Source organism: Aspergillus novofumigatus, assembly GCF_002847465.1.
Source record: "Aspergillus novofumigatus IBT 16806 chromosome Unknown P174scaffold_11, whole genome shotgun sequence".
NCBI lineage: Eukaryota > Fungi > Ascomycota > Eurotiomycetes > Eurotiales > Aspergillaceae > Aspergillus > Aspergillus novofumigatus.
Genome location: NW_020194284.1, coordinates 584,000 through 596,599, shown reverse-complemented (window position 1 = coordinate 596,599; position 12,600 = coordinate 584,000). Strand labels below are relative to the sequence as shown.

At 48.2% G+C, this 12,600-nt stretch overlaps 5 protein-coding genes across 5 annotated transcripts; 2 read left to right on the top strand and 3 right to left on the bottom strand.

Moving 5' to 3' along the window:
• Positions 1-25: 25 nt before the first annotated feature.
• P174DRAFT_446118 (uncharacterized protein) lies at positions 26-880 on the bottom strand. The gene is made up of 3 exons (XM_024828507.1): positions 551-880; positions 399-486; positions 26-324 (listed from the first exon to the last, which is right to left on the bottom strand). The coding sequence occupies exons 1-3, from the start codon at positions 771-773 to the stop codon at positions 213-215; spliced, it is 423 nt and encodes a 140-aa protein (XP_024677658.1). The 5' UTR covers positions 774-880; the 3' UTR covers positions 26-212.
• Positions 881-3,247: 2,367 nt separating this feature from the next.
• Positions 3,248-6,627, top strand: P174DRAFT_455263 (uncharacterized protein; the record flags this gene model as incomplete). The annotated part of the gene is made up of 7 exons (XM_024829304.1): positions 3,248-3,399; positions 3,427-3,724; positions 3,799-3,964; positions 4,035-4,364; positions 4,421-4,749; positions 4,801-5,278; positions 5,330-6,627. 7 exons carry the CDS (start codon positions 3,248-3,250, stop codon positions 6,625-6,627), a joined length of 3,051 nt encoding a protein of 1,016 aa, XP_024677657.1.
• Positions 6,628-8,374: 1,747 nt separating this feature from the next.
• Positions 8,375-9,669, top strand: P174DRAFT_516245 (NAD-dependent epimerase/dehydratase family protein; the record flags this gene model as incomplete). The annotated part of the gene is made up of 5 exons (XM_024832308.1): positions 8,375-8,673; positions 8,749-8,893; positions 8,939-9,046; positions 9,073-9,447; positions 9,628-9,669. Exons 1-5 carry the CDS (start codon positions 8,492-8,494, stop codon positions 9,667-9,669), a joined length of 852 nt encoding a protein of 283 aa, XP_024677656.1. The 5' UTR covers positions 8,375-8,491.
• An 827-nt stretch (positions 9,670-10,496) lies between these two features.
• P174DRAFT_446115 (uncharacterized protein) lies at positions 10,497-11,337 on the bottom strand. The gene is made up of 2 exons (XM_024828506.1): positions 10,873-11,337; positions 10,497-10,819 (listed from the first exon to the last, which is right to left on the bottom strand). Exons 1-2 carry the CDS (start codon positions 11,224-11,226, stop codon positions 10,571-10,573), a joined length of 603 nt encoding a protein of 200 aa, XP_024677655.1. The 5' UTR covers positions 11,227-11,337; the 3' UTR covers positions 10,497-10,570.
• A 239-nt stretch (positions 11,338-11,576) lies between these two features.
• Positions 11,577-12,594, bottom strand: P174DRAFT_455260 (kinase-like protein; the record flags this gene model as incomplete). Its single annotated transcript, XM_024829303.1, has 1 exon — positions 11,577-12,594. One exon carries the CDS (start codon positions 12,592-12,594, stop codon positions 11,854-11,856), a length of 741 nt encoding a protein of 246 aa, XP_024677654.1. The 3' UTR covers positions 11,577-11,853.
• Positions 12,595-12,600: the final 6 nt, after the last annotated feature.

Genomic DNA, 12,600 nt, shown 5'->3' with positions numbered 1-12,600 from the left:
AGTGAGTCTCTCAAAGAACATCTCATTTCGGGTCAAGATTGTTGAATTCAAACCTGGCAAGCTATCTTAAACTTCCCTGACTCGGTACAATCATTTGCCCTCCATATATCTACCCCCGTGCACTTGTTGCAAACCAAGTCGAACGTCAAAACTCAGCGCTGTTGGTCATCCCACATAACAGTTTCTGATCTTCCGGATACACTTCAAGATCTTCAAAGCGCAGCGCAGTTGTAACTAGCGGCCTTATCGTTAAAACTCACCTCTCTGAGGTCCTTGTAGCCCGGATAGTAGATTTGAAGCTCACGGCCACGGCAGTTCTCTTGCCTAAATATAATTAAAAAGAAAAATCAGTAGCTGCATCTAATACCCATATTTGCTACAGGGTCAAGGATACTCACGAGTACAGAGTGCACCAGTTACCAGGATCAGCTCCGGCGGCAGAGACTCCCTCATGTCGACCTGGGGGAAAAGTGTGCCAAATGTTTGCTGTGCGAGAACATGTTAGGCCATTTCTCTCGTCAATACATCATACTGGTTGAGGTAGACCTACTGCACTCTCCCCAAGGTGTGGTGTAATGGATGCAAGTTCCCCGGAATCCTGCTTCTGAGCATAGATAAAGTCCTGCCTTCCCCATTGCCTTGACTTTCCCGTCTTTGACAGGGACAACTTCCACGGTATGGTGGCTCCCGACCACAATCTGATCAATGACCGGCCTCGCTGCGATGGAGAGAGCAAGTGAACCAAAGAGAGAGATCTGGAAAATAGAGCGCATTTTGTCTGATTGGACTGACGTCTCGTCTAGGAGCTGTTTTCTGTCTTTCTCTGAACTGTTAACATCTTGTATCATTCAGATTTCCATAAACTATTGTGGGATTAAAAGGAGGACCAGTCTACTTGAGCACGCTTGCCAGTCTTTACCAAACGGGTGCCAAATGACCAGTTATGCTTGGCATGACGCTAAGTGTGCTGTCCTCGCAGGGAAGGATGACGCCTTATGCAATGCCATGATCCCCACCAAACAGAAGCTCTCCATAGTCGTTTCACTTGCATGATATTCGTGAACATGGCAAAAATTGGCGATGGAAGTCCTTGAATAAAAATTGAGGAATCCTTTTAAAACTCATTCCAAATATGTCCATGCCAAATGTTTTTACTATGCATTGTGGCTGTTGGAAATGACACGGCTTTAGCATCCCGGCTCTGCAGTATAATGGATGATGATGATGATTTCATTTACCCTGACCCCTCGCCAAAGCGATAGGCAGGCTACAATAACTGTGTATCTCCAAGTAGAGTATGTACATGTAGAATCTTCCACTTCCTGGAAAACGAACTTAGAGCCTCATCATGGCCCGTCGTGGCCTAACTGCCTCTCGCACTGTTAGGCTGCGAAGCCGTTGTGATGCCTTGGCGAAGTCCATCATGGCCTCGGCCGATTTGGATTTGGTCCACGAGACGGTATCTGGATACCTTTCTTACCACAGTTTTAGCCTCCCTGCAGACTTATGAGACATGGGTGTATCGCTTTGAGGCCTTGACAATCATCTGGTGGCTAGACCAAAGGGCAGCGACTCGGCCGAAATCGAAGATCCAAAGACCAAAAACCTCATTGTGCTTCGATGTAAGTGGGAGCTAGTATCGGCGCTAAAAACTAGGCAAATCTGACCTGTCAGCTTTAACCCACTTCAGCAAATCGCCATGTTTGCTGTTTCCTATCTATGATATTCTTTCTATAGGAATTAATATACAGTCTCTATAAATTTCTTCTATTAGATCTAAATATGCCATAAAGTTCTGCTAAATCCTTGCTGTTATATCACCTTCTGAACTCTTATATTGCCGGAGACATCCTGGACGGTCACGCACCACACACCATATGTTGGCACACTAGAGCGGCGGTGGGGTGAGCATGAGGAAACTATCATCATTCACAGCGTATATGATCCCGTCCCAAGCATCGAACCAACTATCAGTGCCATAACAACCTTAAAAAGGGTACTAGATCAGCCATGCGGGACAAATCGTGGTGGCAGATTTCCACCTGCACCACCCGTATTGAGAAGGTACTCAGGGTGCAAAGGCCAGATCCAAAGCGAATGAGAGACTCTCCAAATATTAGAAGAGCACCAATTGGGCCTTCTATTTGAGCGAGAAACGACTGCATTCACGGCTAGAGACACAAACCACCATAGACCTATCCTTGGCCACACCGAGTCTTACGGATAGCCTCATCCGATGCCGCTCACGGGAAGACCTAGACCAGGACTCAGATCACATCCCCTTGTAAACAGTACTCGCCAAACCAACTCAGACCAGAACAGGCCCGGAACGGTGGGACTGGGAATGTACGGACAAAGAAAGGACTCTACACGACTCTAGCCCGCCGTCTGCCGATTACAACAGGATTGGTGACGGAATAAGACATTGATAGGGGCGACGCAAGTTGTAGTACCGGCGATCTTGATGGCCGTCAGGGAATATACTCTTTTACTATTGACCACACGCGCTTAAAAGCCCTTAGTTCTATGTCTACTGTTATTATTCTTATGTACGATTAGTTTGTTCTTGACCTTACCACATCGTTGTATCATTAAGTTCATCATATGCCTGCTCGCTATACTAGGCAAGTATGAGTCTATAGACCCGCTCAGCTATAGCAACCCTGACTCTCGAAGTAGTGACTTGCAGAGAACAGCAGAGACGGACCCCACGGCGCAACATACCGGACCGCTAATCTTGGATTAAGAGAGCCATACTATAATTAGCAATATCTACGTTATTGTGTTCCCTCCGTCGTTCAGGGCGCTGTATGGAGCTCAAAATGTCATGTTCCTGTGTTCCAAAATCCACATTTTCGGAACGAATGGCAATTCTACAGTGACGTAGTGCCGAGTCTCTATAGCCATTGTGTGCGAACACGGCGCATGGCGGACGCGGCCTTTACCTGCTGTATACCTGTTTATACGCGTATTCGTATTCTCGTACCCGGGAGACGGTCCTATTAATATTGTTCAGAACTGAAACCGATGATGTGGAGTGGGTCTATGAGTAACTCGTAGTAGACAGGCAGTTGCCAAGGATCTCTTTGTCCAATCATGTCTGTCTTCGCACTTGTATCCAGGAAGTGATATAAAGAGCATGAAATTCGCAGAGTGACGCAGGGAATATTTGATCGTTACGGCTGACGGCGTAGGCCCTATCTATCGTGTGCTCTGGTCAAATAGGAGAGCCATCAAGCTCCTCAAAATGTTTGTACGAAAGGCTCTTCTTTGTCTTTCGTTGCAAGCAACCTTTGCGGCTGCAAACCCATCAGCAGCTGATCAGTTTAAATCGCCCCCGCGACCTCCAGAGCTAAATTTCGCTATTGGTAAACTCCGATGGGTCAGACATTACCGATTGTATACCAAGAGCTAATCTACACCTAGGATTCCCGATGCTAGTGTCACAACTTCCTACGTCCAACAAGATATCGCCGACCTCGCTGCCAAAGGAGCAGGTGGTTTCGAGCTATTACCTTTCTATGCCTATGGCAATCCCACGGATGCCACGCCACCCACGGACTGGAACACGTATGGATTTGGGACCGAAGCTTTTCGGAATGTTTTCGATATAGCATTACAAGCAGCAGTTGACAACTCTCTTCTGATGGACTTTAGCTTAGGTGCTAGTCAGGGTCAGGGAACACCCGCTGAAGCTGGAACCGAAGGATTATCTGTCCATTTGGTATGATAAGTTTCCATCCTTTTTTCCACCAAATGGATTGAATGCTTGGACAACAGCGGCTAAGCATCACATAGCAACTCGGTGTTATGACGGTCAGATCAGGAAGTTCAATTATAGCTTCCGTCCCAGAGCCGCAAAATCTTACCGGTACCCTGCTCTCCGGTGGTGGGTTCATGCATGGTCTCACCAATGCTGAGAAAGGCAACCTGAAGGGTGTGATTGCTGGCAGGATAATAAAAGGTTTTGTGGTTTCCTGCTTGTTGATCGGGACCTGTACTTGGTGCTAACTCCCTGTGTCCTGCTGCAATAGAATCTAAGAGCAACAGCTCTGCCATGACAACGAAGGTGACAATAGATGAAGACTCCATCGTCGATCTCAGTCCCTATGTGAATGGTCTCGATTTGGACTGGAAAGTTCCGGCTGGCAATGACACATGGAAGATATTTGCTTTCTGGGAGGGCTTTACCAACCAAGTGTCCTGCTCGGGTGGCATCAACGGGACAACAACGATACAGAGAGGGTCTCTCGCTGTAGATCATTTCAGCAAGGCCGGCGCCAAACTCCATACCAAATTCTTCGATGACCATATCCTGACAGGAGAAGCGACTAAAACGAATCTCAGGGTCAACGGTAGATATGGTAAGCTAGCCGATCGAATTACCCGTCCTGTTTTACCAGAAATTGACAGACAGCAGCCTGGGAGGACAGTATGGAATTACTTCTCGTGCTTCCTTGGACACGAGGGTTTTTGGAGAGGTTTGAGTCCGCCCATGGATATAGTCTTGTGAAATACCTGCCGCTTCTGTTTAACAAAGGCAACTCATGGGCACGTACATACACTCCTTACGCTGAGGAGTATGAGTACGGAGCGTATACTACGGATCACGTCAGTATTCATAACGCAAATTATCAGCAGACTCTGAGCGAGTGTTACCAAGAATATCTGGATTACCATGTTGAATGGGCCAAATCACATGGAATCGAATTCTCCACGCAGGTTTCGTATAATTTACCTATGAGTTTTGTGAGCCTTCCAGTTTATCATGTAGTAACCTCTAACTGAGATTATTTTCAGCTGAACGAAATTCCGTCGGTGGATGGTCCAGAAGGGGAATCTCTCGGATTCGAGGATATCCTAGATGCTTATCGGTCTCTGTCTGGCCCAGCCCAGCTTTCTGGCAAAAGCGACATTTCATCAGAGGTTGGAGCCGTTTTCCAGCCTGCATATAGCCAGACCATCCCAGAGCTCTTGCTCTCGATCAAGAAATCCTATGCTGGGGGATTGACAACGATGGTCATCCACGGCATGGCATACAGTGGGCCATATGTGCAAACCACCTGGCCGGGTTATCAGCCTTTCAGCTATGGTACCACCGATTCATGGAGTCGTATTCAACCCGCATGGCGGCATATGGACGATGTACTTGGGTACCTGGGAAGGAATCAGCACATCCTGAAATCAGGAAAGCCTCGCATTGATCTTGCGATATACCAGTCCAATAGCGCTTGGACTGCTGCGTGTATTTATGATTCGGACAATCTGCAAGCGAAAGGTCTGAGCGGTTTCGACGTCTCTTATGAAGGAAACTAACAAGTGCTTTCAGGATATACCTACAATTTCCTCGGCCCGCAAAACCTGCAACTCCCAGCCGCGTCCGCTTCGAACGGGGTTCTCAGCCCTGATGGCCCTAGCTACAAAGCATTAATATTTCTTAATAACACCCAGATTGATGAAGAAGTCCTTTCCAAGGTTCGAGAGTTCGATCGTGCAGGATTACCCGTCTTCTTCGTGGGTGAAGTCCAGCCTCTGCCCTTGTCATCCCGGCCGAATGAGCCATACAACACTTCTGTTTTGGTGGAACAGCTGATCGCACACGGAACAAACATCCACCATGTGAAAAGGAATTATGACCTTCCCGCAGCTCTAGCAAAAGCAAGGATTACACCGCGTGTGCAGTTTTCGTCCCCAAACAGTTCGATCTTCAGCATCTATCGCACAGAGACCCAATCCAGAAATGATTACGTTTGGTTGTTCAACAACGCAAATGCCACTTTCTCTTCTGCGCCCAGTTTTCAGGTCGGCAAGGACATGGTGCCATTTCTTTTGGATGCTTGGACCGGAGACACACGACCAATCGGACAATATTCGTTCTCCAACACAGGGATGCGGATACCTGTCAGACTCCAACCTTATGAGACCATCATTATTGGCTTCAGGCCCTTGACAGGGAAGAGGCAGAGCTGGGTTACGCATACTTCCGGAGCTGTTAAAGCGGTCAGCTACACGGTTGATGGGAGACTATATGCGAGCATAAAGGGACCGTCAAGAGTGAGGATCAACAACACCACGGATCGGGCTCTGGATGCGGTTGTGCCATCCCCTACTTCTCTCAAGCTTTGGAACCTGGAAATCCAGGATTGGAAAGGGGATCCCAACGACACGACCTCTATCGGAACCCAGATATCAACACATAAGTTCGAGAACCAGTTTCTACGTCCCTGGAAAAGCATCTCTCCTGAGCTCGAAAACGTCAGCGGCATTGGCACCTATACAACCAACTTCACAGTTCCGGACATTGAAGACATTGGGGCGTACCTCTCAGTTGGACCGATCTTCAACACTCTTCGCGTCTGGGTGAATGGCTACTTGGTGGGTCCATTCGCGGCCGATAATGCAGCAGTGGATATCAGCAATTATATCCGTCGCGGCAAGACCAATATTGTCAAAGTTGAGGTGTCAACCACGCTTTATAATCGCATCAGAGCTGAGATGAACGACACTATGTGTATGGGATATCCGCTTTCGCTAATGGCCCCGGATTATGCGTCTGCCGGAAGTCAGCCTTACGGCCTGATGGGGCCCGTGTTTCTTGACTGGGTGGTGAACAAGATCCTGGAATGACTGGTCACTCTTCTGTACTCCAGTGATGTACTTAACCTATGTATCACAGCAGGTTAATGCCGCGGGAAGCACGGAAGCCATCAGCTAGATCGCAATGATTATTTTTAAACCCACTGGGGGGAATATCCTGTCTTAAGTTATCTCCGCTAGCTGGCTGCTTTATCTGTCTGGTTTAGTTCAGCTGGTTCTCTTACTAGTCTAGCGGCTCTAGCTGGTCTTACTAATATCACTAGCTCTCACAAGTTCTATCTGGCTAGCTTTAACTATGAGCTGGTGTCTAATTCAGGCATGACTTCACAAGGGCTGAGCTGCCTGAGCATCCAGCTGGCCCTGCTAGAGTTGCATAACCGAACCGCTAAAATCGAATCCAACCCTCACCGAACTCGCAGCGGTTTGGGTTCGGTCCCTAGCCTAGGGAATCGCTTCGGTTTCTGTTTCCCTAGGGTGAAACCGATTCGAGTCCGGATAAAACCGTCGGTTACGGGTTTTGCGGTTTATTGGACTAGGTTAACCAAACCTGATCGTTTGCTTAGTATGCTTAGTAATCACTAATTTCTAGGATTTCTCTAGAAAATATTTGATATCACTAGATAGCCTAGTATCTAGTCTATCTAAATATAAACTATTAATCCAAATATCTAGTAGTTGATGAGATACAAGGGAATAATCGTTTCTGTCATGGGTTAATATGAAAATGGTGGACATATATGTATATATAACCAACCTTCGATAAGTATCCGCCTGTCATTATGACTAAACTTGTTGTCTGTGTCTATTAGGCTGCAGCAGCTAAAATAGCTCCAACGATGTGATATGCCTGGAGTAGTTATCTCAAACAGTTGGCAACTAACGCCACAAGCTAATCCCCTAGTAAGCGCCCGCTTCTTGGCGTCACGCCCGGACCGGAAAATACTACGAGTATTTTGTGCATTGGAGGGCATCCCATGAAAATCACGTGCTGTTGTGCCTTCATGGCTTTTGAAACTATCGAAATCGAAAGTACCATAGCAGCAGTTGAACACACAAAGAAAGGGAGACATGGCGAAGGACAAGGAGACCACTGGCAAAAGAAAAGATAGATCCCCAATAATGACTCAACTCATGTCCATGACGGTTCCTGGTCAGAGCGGGTCATCAGACGATCCATAAGTCTCGTAGTTGAATATAAATCTTTGGACTACAGGCAGAAAGCTACTTCACAATTCATGTTGCATTAGTTTATTTTAGAAGGCAATCTCAACATGGGTTACTCTGCTGGCGAATCAAAGAAGATGGCCCGGAAGAGCAAGGACAAGGTACATATTCATAACCTGCATACGTGCTAATGTCCCCTTCAGCCTGGATCCAGTACCTCTTGCCAAGTTTGAGAGTACGTACTGCAGTTAGTCGGACTTCCCAGCGATGGCTAGATTCGCCTGGTAGGTAGAAGTTGGGGTTCGGGTGTACCCGCTGACATCCTAGATTGGCAAACCGCTACGGTCTCCGGGCGGGTGGGTCCGGTAAGGACGGAAACTACCGGCTTCGGAGTAACTGCTCCCTACGACAAAAAGAGAAATGTCCAAAACTGCATTCAAACCATCATTATAGTGTATGATTTAGATTCCGCGGGTCTTGTGAGCTATTGACCGGGCCCGACGTCAGGTAGTTACCTACTTCGGACTTAAAACCGCAGACGAGGATAAAACCGGGGAGCGTAGACCTTCGCTGGTTTTAGTCTTATTAAGTCCGAATAGAATCATATATGAATTTCCCTAGCTTCGATCAAATCACATACTCTCGAGATTCTCTGTCTTCTGCAAAGGGCATTCTATAAGTCAGCATAATCCTTGTTATTCCATCTCTTCTCCAATTCCACCATGTCGAAATGTCGAAAATCCTCATCCTAGGAGCAAGCGGATACGTAGGCAAGCACGTAGCCCACAGGCTCATCCAGTCAGGCCAACACACAGTCTACGGCGTGGCACGTTCACCCGAGAGAGCAGCCCAGCTCGCCCGACAGGAGATAATACTCGTTCTCTGCAGTAACCCGGTCGAAGATCCAGAGCCGTATCTCTCCGTTGTCCGCTCCGAGAACATTGACATTGTAGTTGACGCCTCAGGCGCGAACCAGGATTCTTATAGTTTGCTCCACAATGTGATGCTCATCGGTCAGGAACGGCAGAAGGAATACGGGCGACATGGCGTGAAAGGACCAAAGCTTGGCTTCATCTACTACTCCGGGACCTGGGTGCACGGTTCATCTTCCCAAGCCGTTAATGACCTCTCCGTCGCAGATCTGGCACCCTCATCTGCCCAGGAGCTAGTTACCTAGCGACGTGGTCTCGAAAAGCAGATACTAAATGCGACCGAGGTGCTGGATGTGATGATTCTCCGGCCCGCCTTGATTTACGGTAGAAAACTAACGATCTGGTCGTCTTTCGTGACTCCGCTTCTCACCGCAGCGAGGAATGGGAGAAGGAGTCGATTGAGATTCCTTTGGACACGGATGCAAGGCCGGGGCTGGTACATGTCGACGACGTAGCGCGAGCCTTTCAGTGCGCTATCACGAAGCTCCCTTGCCTCTCCGGAACAGGTGTTTACCCTGTTTTTGACCTGGTTACGAGCCAGGAGGGCATGCGCGAGATCTTCGAATCCATGGCTGTATGCTGGGGCTTCAAAGGGACAGTAAGGCTGAAGGGTGCTGGTGGGGACAAGCTCGCTAAAGCAATGAGTACAACGTTCCGGGGCTCTTCTGCGCGGGCTGAGCAGCTTCTGGGCTGGAGGCCGAGAAGGTTAGGCGGGTTTGTGAAGGATATGAACGTTCATGCGGCTGCGTTTGCGGTACGGTGTCTTTGCCCCTCCATTTCGGGGGCGCTGCTGTTACAATGTCGGAATTTTTGTTATATAAGGACCAAAAAGCGGTTCTGCGCTTATAATATCTTAGTAATCATTTTAGAGCCCTTCTAAGAAGAAGACATTAATTAGGACCACGTGTATATGTGTCGTAGTTACCGTCCGCAGTTGAGCACGGGGGTAACTCAGGTCAAGCTAGCAGATGGTTAGAGCCGTTGCAGCCTATGTTCCTATTAACTTATAAAACAATAAAGATTCTATAAAACTCTATGCTAACTTAGTAAAGGGCCAATGGGCCATCACAAAGCATAATATAGCTTTCTAAGAATAGCTTGAGGATTTGGAAAGGAGGATGAGGGTCATCTGCCTTAAAGTATTAATCCTTAGGCTAGTTCCTTGATAGCGTCCATCTATTTTATTATACTCATTAATATCCTCTATTTTTAACGTTCGGGGTGGATTAGAACCTTATCTTCTCTAGTTCTAACAGCATGCTGGGGGTAGGACTATTGGCAGTCGTGAAGCCGTTGGGGAAGCCAACAGTCCCTGAAATATTGAAACGCTCGCTGCCACACTGATTATCCAATTCGCCTAAACCAGGAGTCCTGGGCCCTGATTGATGAGGCGTATCGTCCCTCCCCAGCGAAGATGTGGGGTTTCGCTGAACGTCGGATATTCTGGTCATACTTTCGGCCATTGTCAAGAGTGAATAGATTATTTGATGAAGATCTCATGAAGAAAAGTCAGAGTCAATGCCTCTTAGGGCTCGGAAACACACTGGTCCTGTGACAGGGTCAAGAACAGCACCTGGATCAAGTGCTCTAACGCCATCAACGTGTCGCAGGCCGTTATGAACCTTTACAGCTTCCGGACAGAAGTACCCAGTCCAGATCAGCGTGGACAAGGCGATATTTCAGGGAGCACCCCGACTTCTCTGGGTTATGTGACGTTGGATCTAGATGCTACTGTTGGCCAGAGTCTTACGGTTACGTTGCGGGACGGCGACCTGGGGATTATCGAGCCGGGGATCTACACAACGCAGAGATTGCTCATCTAATCAGCCAATAAAATAGCTGTCAATTCTATATACTTGGATCCGAGGCCCTGTCTCTCAACCGTCGACTCCTTCGTCGCGAGATGTAGACGTAGGCAAAGTCAACACCTTCTTCAACGACACCACCGCATGGCCCAGAACATAAACCCCCAAGCTCAAAAAGTTCAACCACATCAGTCCAACAAAATAAAGCAACACTCGCGGGGGAATCATCTTGAAGATCTCCGTCGGATCAAATCCGGCCGTTTCCTTGAACTCCTTGACATGGACAGAGAGGGATGTCGTGCTTCCGTTCTGGGTTTCGGTCTCATATACACCGTCCGTAAACGCATCATTGTATATCGCTGTTGCAATAACACCCCGAAGACCGTCATGAAGAACAACACCAACGCCTGGTTGAGTAGCTCATAGAGCCATGTGCAGCACAGCGAAAATAGGACTAAAGCACCCCGGCAAGATCCGGAGTCCGCGGAAGCAATCAGCTGAGCGATGGTGACATTCTCAGATTTAGAAGACGGGTTCCAGGCGACGAGGAGACGGCACATGAGGAAGGTGAACATGGTAGTGCAAGCGATGATCTCGAGGTAAGTGCTGTTGGTGTTGAGGGCGGCCAGGGCGGTATAACCGAGCGAGGTGAGTGTCCATGAGATAAGGAGGCCAATGGCAAGACCTTTGTAAAGGCTAGCGCTGACATAAGAGAGACAGAGAGCCATGTTGACGTTTGCTTGCTTGGTGCCTGGTGACGGTTCAAGATTTTTCAGGCGTCCGTGTTTTTATACGAAAGATACCTGATCCAGTTGGAGCCACTATTAATAACCTTCAGGCGTTCAAGCCTTCAGGACTCCCTTTAAATTTCTTGCAAACAAACGAAATGAGTCATGTATCAGCGGCTTTAATTAAGCGAACTAAATAAGGCGACCTGATGTAACCACAACAACCGCCCGATCCGGTAATTGGTGCGGGGTTTCCCGCGTGGAGACTGCTGCCTTGACAGCTGCCGTGATGCCTGCCATCAAGGTCTCAGATTCTCATCAACACGAGCACACGGCATAACTACTTTTCCTGGACATCTTCGGCAATGCGGGAAAACAGGCCGCCCAACTGTCGGGATGTCCTTTCTTTGCAGTCTGTTCGTTTTGGTCGTCCATCGGCATGAAGCACAACCAAGTATCAACGTTGCGTATTGGCAGAGGCCGACATGGATATAGATGTCTATGCGTCCGTGCTGGAAAGAAAAGTCTCAATAATACGGTCCTCATCGCCGTCTCCAGACCCAAAGCACAAGTAAGACAACAGCCGGAGCGTTCCAGCTAAGATGCCGTCGGGGCAGACCTCGTATTCTAAGACACGGCGTCCAACGCTTCGGCGAGGTGAGCGGCATTCTTATAGCCATTCCAGGTCCAGCATTTCTCAATAATTGGCCCAAGCCAGATCTCCTCTGTACTCGGGAGGGTCTCTCTGCGCGGCAACGTCGCTCGAGAAACGTCATTCTCGTGAAGATCGAATTCGCAGTGCTCCCCTGACACGACTTCATAGATCACCTTCCCCAATTGTCCGATGTCCGTTTGAATTGAATATCCGTTGTCATCAGCAGTTTCCATGTCGGTATCTGGAGGCATTATTGTTGATTCGGTAAAGTCGCAGAATTTGATTGCCAGAGTGGAATCAAGGAGAAGGTTCCGACAAGCGATATCTGCAACAATAACTGAGCGGCCATGAATATCGCAGAGTGCATGGGCCATCTGCCGGAACCATGAGAGTTGCAGAGCCTTTGATGGCTGGTTTCGTGATAGATATGAACGTAGATCCCCATTCTTCATCAAGGCGAGTTGGGTGGTCGTTTGCGAGAAGCTGATATATGGGACGGCCCCGTCGCATTCTTTCAGACGCTGATAGGCCTCCTGCTCTCGTTGAATGACCGTAGTGTTTATAGCCACGTCATCGTCTGTGCTATCCAAATACCTTAGGGGCATCTTCACAGCCATGCCATCCTGGAGGACTACAACACCGGACCTGCCGTACCCAAGGAGATCCTCTTGGGATATCGGATTACCTGCCGGATCTAAAAGTGGTGTAGACATTATTTG

Coding starts and splice junctions, on each gene's coding strand:
- P174DRAFT_446115 (XM_024828506.1), bottom strand. CDS start 11,226: ATGGCTCTCTGTCTCTCTTATGTCAGCGCTAGCCTTTACAAAGGTCTT. Junction 10,820..10,872: donor TCTTCATGACGGTCTTCGGG/GTGTTATTGCAA, acceptor GGTGTATATGAG/ACCGAAACCCAGAACGGAAG.
- P174DRAFT_446118 (XM_024828507.1), bottom strand. CDS start 773: ATGCGCTCTATTTTCCAGATCTCTCTCTTTGGTTCACTTGCTCTCTCC. Junction 487..550: donor CACACCTTGGGGAGAGTGCA/GTAGGTCTACCT, acceptor GTTCTCGCACAG/CAAACATTTGGCACACTTTT. Junction 325..398: donor AACTGGTGCACTCTGTACTC/GTGAGTATCCTT, acceptor AATTATATTTAG/GCAAGAGAACTGCCGTGGCC.